This window comes from Melospiza georgiana, chromosome 5, assembly GCF_028018845.1.
Source record: "Melospiza georgiana isolate bMelGeo1 chromosome 5, bMelGeo1.pri, whole genome shotgun sequence".
Lineage (NCBI taxonomy): Eukaryota > Metazoa > Chordata > Aves > Passeriformes > Passerellidae > Melospiza > Melospiza georgiana.
In genome coordinates this window covers 31553969-31558224 of record NC_080434.1, presented here as the reverse complement: position 1 = coordinate 31558224, position 4256 = coordinate 31553969, and the positions used below count along the sequence as shown (strand labels likewise).

The window sequence follows — 4256 nt, the reverse complement described above, 5'->3', positions numbered from 1 at the left end:
CAGCACCTTGTAGTCCTCACAGGACAGACACACATGGACTGTGGGCTGGTAATGAGGGGGGAACAGCAGGAGATTGTGAGGATGAAATTACACCCAGCAGCAGACTGACATGTCTGGTTTCACAAGATGCTCTGTCCAGCACGAGGCATGCCATCTGGATGCTGTTTTCTACAGCCTGAGCTAATTCAGATAACCTGCAGATTAAGCCCTGGCTTAATCCTGACCCTGCCCAAGTTTCCTTCAGTCATTTATTTCACAGTGCCAGCATCTCCTGTGAATGTCAGCAAAGCTGCAACCCTGTTCATGTCCCCATGGCACATATTGTGGTCTGAGTTTTCCAGAGCAGAGGTAACATCTCCTCCCTGTCCAGCAGCTGGAAGGAGCACTGGAATGCTACACTCAGTGCAGAGTGTGTGATGCTCCCTATACTCTTCCATTTAGTATTTCCCTTCTTCCTGGTACAAGCACCTGTGTGGGCATGAAAATAAGATGAGTACTCTCTTTCTAGGGTGGTTTTGTGCTCCTGCCCCAAGGTACAGAACAGGGCTGAGACCTGGCAGGGAAATGGTCCCTGTGTGTTTCAGCACCCTGGCCCATGGCACAGGGCAAACTCTGCTCCCAAGGTTAGGTTGCACAGGTTGGGAGGACATCATCCCTGGGATGGGGTCCAATGCTTGGCGTGGGTGACGCTGTAGTTGTTTGCCTGTGTCATGGAGGGAAGTGTGTGAATGGGATAAATTTAGCAGTCAAAACACAGGGCCAGCACAGTCTGTCATTAACTGCCCTCCCACCCCATCATCCTGCAACCACAAGGAGCTTTTTTAGGGCCAGCGTCATGGCAGAGGCCAGAGGAAGTGTGGGAGGCCAGTTCCTGGTGACACCTCCAGGTGCAGCAGCGCTGCCCGGTGGTGCCATTGGCTGCCCTGGCCCGGGGCTGGCACTGACCAGCAGTTAAATGCCTGCCCTGGCACCCTGGGACACACAGCCTGGAGCATTCCAACACAGACAGCCAGCTCATCCCTTCCCCAGCACCACAGGAGACGGACACGTGCATCACACCTTGAGGTAAAGGTCTTGGTTTCTTTGGGTTGTTCTGGCATTGCCTGGAGGGAAAATGGCAATGTTTGAAAAAAGGGGTTGAAGATTTCTTCACAAGTTTTGGTTGAAAGCAGGAGGATTATCCTCAGGGATGTAGGTGTTGCTTTGTCAGGGAAGAAGTCAGAAGTGTGCTCTTTCCAGCATGTTTTGGGTGCAGGGTGATGTTCAGTGTGGTTAGTGTATCCCATAGGGAAGAGGTGCTGGGCTGGGCTTAAAGAAAATGCTTGGAAAATGAGAGCAGAGCTGGAGGAAAGCCCCCACTGCTTTATCTGCCTGCCAGGAAGCAGTGCTGCTGGGGTGCCCACCCAGAGGGCTCTGGGGATGCAGCTCTCTGTGGCGTTATCTCATTGGGATGCTCCACTTTGGAACAGTAGGAGATTTTATGAGGCTGTGGGGACCACTCAAGGGGGAGGTGCAGCTCTGCAGCCCATGGTCTCACAGTGCTGCCCATCTGAGGCACAGGCTCCTGTCACAACCACTGAGCTCAGCCGAGTGGTGACATTACTATGGGAACAGGAAACGCAGGAAAACTCTCCTGCTCCTTAATGATGCTCAGACAAAAAATCTGCCAGTACATGGCTGGGTATTTCAAATCCCAAACTAAAGGGAGTTTTCTGTGCAGGAGGTGCCAGGAGGTGGCACAAGGACAAATCCCTGGCTTGTTTGATGACACGCCAGGCTGAGCACTGTGATTTGGGAGGGCTTTGTGGGACCAGATTCCAGCCAGAGTCACATGCAAAGGCTTTGCTCTAGCCTGCAAATATTTCATTCCTTGTTGCAGCCACAGGGACCACGACTGACATGAGGGCTGCATTCCTGGTGCTGCTCCTATGGGCTGTGGCCTGTGCTTACCCTGTAAGTACCCCCTGGACTGACACTCCTACCCCAAACCCCTTGGTTTTGCCCCGCCAAGGCACACTGATCACTGACCAAATGTCTCCTGGATGTGTTTAGGTGCCTGGCCATGAACCCTCCCACCCCAGCGCCCTGCAGGAGGTAAGCCACAGGTGCTGCTGTCCCACAGGGAGCAGCCCCTCAGGGAGCAAGTCTGGGATGGGGAGCCAGCTCTGGGCAGGCATCCTGGCACCAGGAACCTAGGAGGGATCTGCTGCTTCTATGGGTCTTTGTCTGTCTGCTCAGTCTTTTCAAGCTGGGTTGGTTTCACCCTGTTTTGACTTGCCTCCCTGCAAAAGTTCCCAGTTCACCTGACACCTTTTGCTGTGCTGGCCCTGAAATAGCCCAGCTTGGGCTTTTCTGGGCTGCCCTTTTGCTGGTGGCTACTTTTGTATCTGCAGAAATAAATAAAGGGCTGAGGTGCAAGTAATAGAAAAGACTTGAGCTCTTGCATGGCTTGGGAGTGAGGCCCTGCAGCAGCAGCAGTAAAAGTACTGTGGTTGGTGTTTAATAAACCAAAAGCACCATGTCATGTTTTGCCTCCAGGATACCGCAAATGAAGATTACATTGGCAAGCTGGGCAACCGCCTAGATGGTGGGGATGGCAGGCATCATCCTGCCAATCCAGAGACAGGGGACAATGCACTTGTCAGGGACCTGGCAGGTGGGAATGCCGTGGATGAGGAGCTGGATGAGCTCAGTGGCCAAGATGTGGGAGGCCGAGTTGGGCAGGCTCAGCACATGAACCAGGTGGACCATGAAGACATGAGTGCCCACAATGGGAACGACCTTGGTTTCCTGGTGAGTGAGTGAGTGAGTGAGTGAGTGAGTGAGTGAGTGAGTGAGTGGAGAGGAATGTTTTGTTCTGCCAGGAAAGCTCCCTTGGCCCCAAAGCTGACATCGGTCAAGGTTGTGCTTGGCTTTGCATTCACCTGTTTGTCACCTCCGTAGGAGGTGGATGCCCGTGACACTGAAGATGCTGACAATGGAGACCACTACGGTGCCAGAGCCAACGCGTTTCCCTCCCATGGTGGTGGGTTCCTGGACGAGGAGGATGACAGTGGGGACGACACCTTCGATGCCAATGGGCAAGAAGAGAGGGGTGAAGGCCCTACCTATGGGGCTGGTGCTGATGGGGCAGGGGAACACGAGCACGATGCTGGCCGTGGGGATGCCGGGGCTGGAGTGGGGCACAGCAGCAGCAGCAGCAGCAGCGAGAGCACTGGGGCAGACCACCGACGCTACAGGAACTATGGGCACACCTACAGGCACAGAGGGGCCAGCAGCAGCAGCCAGGAGGAGAGCTATGACTTCCAGGACGAAGCCATGCAGGGAGATGATCCCTCTGTCTTTGACGGCCCAGGCAGCAGCTACAGGATGCGCCACACTGGCCCCCACGCTCTGGGGAACAGTGGGGAGAGTGCCCAGGGGGCTGGCTCCCACCGCTGGGAGGAGGGTGACAGCAGGTCCTCCGAGGTGGAGGATGGTGACTCTGGAGAAGACAGCCCATCTGTGGAGAACAACAGTCAGTCAGAAGAGCCTGTTGACAGCCAGTCAGAGGAAAAAAGCTCCAGCCACTCCAGGGAGGATGGGGATGGGGAGGACAGCCCCTCCAGGGAAGATGAGGACAGTGAGTCCAGGGAGACCACTGCTGAGCAGTCAGATGAAGTGCCAGGGGAGACCCCAGAGGTGGTGAGAACCTTGAATGAGCACAGCAACAGTCAGACCTGGGAAGGTCAGGAGGACTGGGATTCTGCTGAGGACAGGAGTGTGCTGTCCACACCTGACAGTGAGTCCAGGGAAGAAGAGACTGAACTGAGCAAGTCCAGGGAAGATGATGATGACCAGAGCCATTCCACAGAGGAAACTGTGGAGGAGTCGGAGGAGGATGAGAATGACTCTGTGCCAAGCACATCAGCTGAGAGCCCAGAGGTGCCAGAGGATGACAGCAGCCCAGAGGACAACACAGGTGAGGACAGCAGGTCCACAGAGAGCGACAACAGCGAGTCCCAGGAAGATGAGGATGACGGGGAGAGCCACTCCCAGGAGGATGCCACTCAAGAGTCCAGCAGCCACGGGGACGACAGCTCCCTGCAGAGCCTGGAGAGCGGGGCCCACAAGCAGCAGCTGGGCGCCCTCCGGCGCAGACCTGCTGCTGACTATGATGACAATGACTGCCAGGATGGGTACTGACCTGTGCCTCGGGACCTCAGCGGCATCAGGGGTGTGGGGGGAGGAGGGGTTAATTTATTTGCCATATAGCC

At 55.5% G+C, this 4256-nt stretch overlaps 1 protein-coding gene across 1 annotated transcript; it reads left to right on the top strand.

Annotated features, from left to right (window-relative positions):
• The first annotated feature begins 1878 nt into the window (after nucleotides 1–1878).
• Nucleotides 1879–4185, top strand: LOC131083841 (dentin matrix acidic phosphoprotein 1-like). Its single transcript, XM_058024813.1, has 4 exons — nucleotides 1879–1953; nucleotides 2053–2094; nucleotides 2539–2793; nucleotides 2944–4185. Exons 1-4 carry the CDS (start codon nucleotides 1900–1902, stop codon nucleotides 4183–4185), a joined length of 1593 nt encoding a protein of 530 aa, XP_057880796.1. The 5' UTR covers nucleotides 1879–1899.
• The last annotated feature ends 71 nt before the right edge of the window (nucleotides 4186–4256 follow it).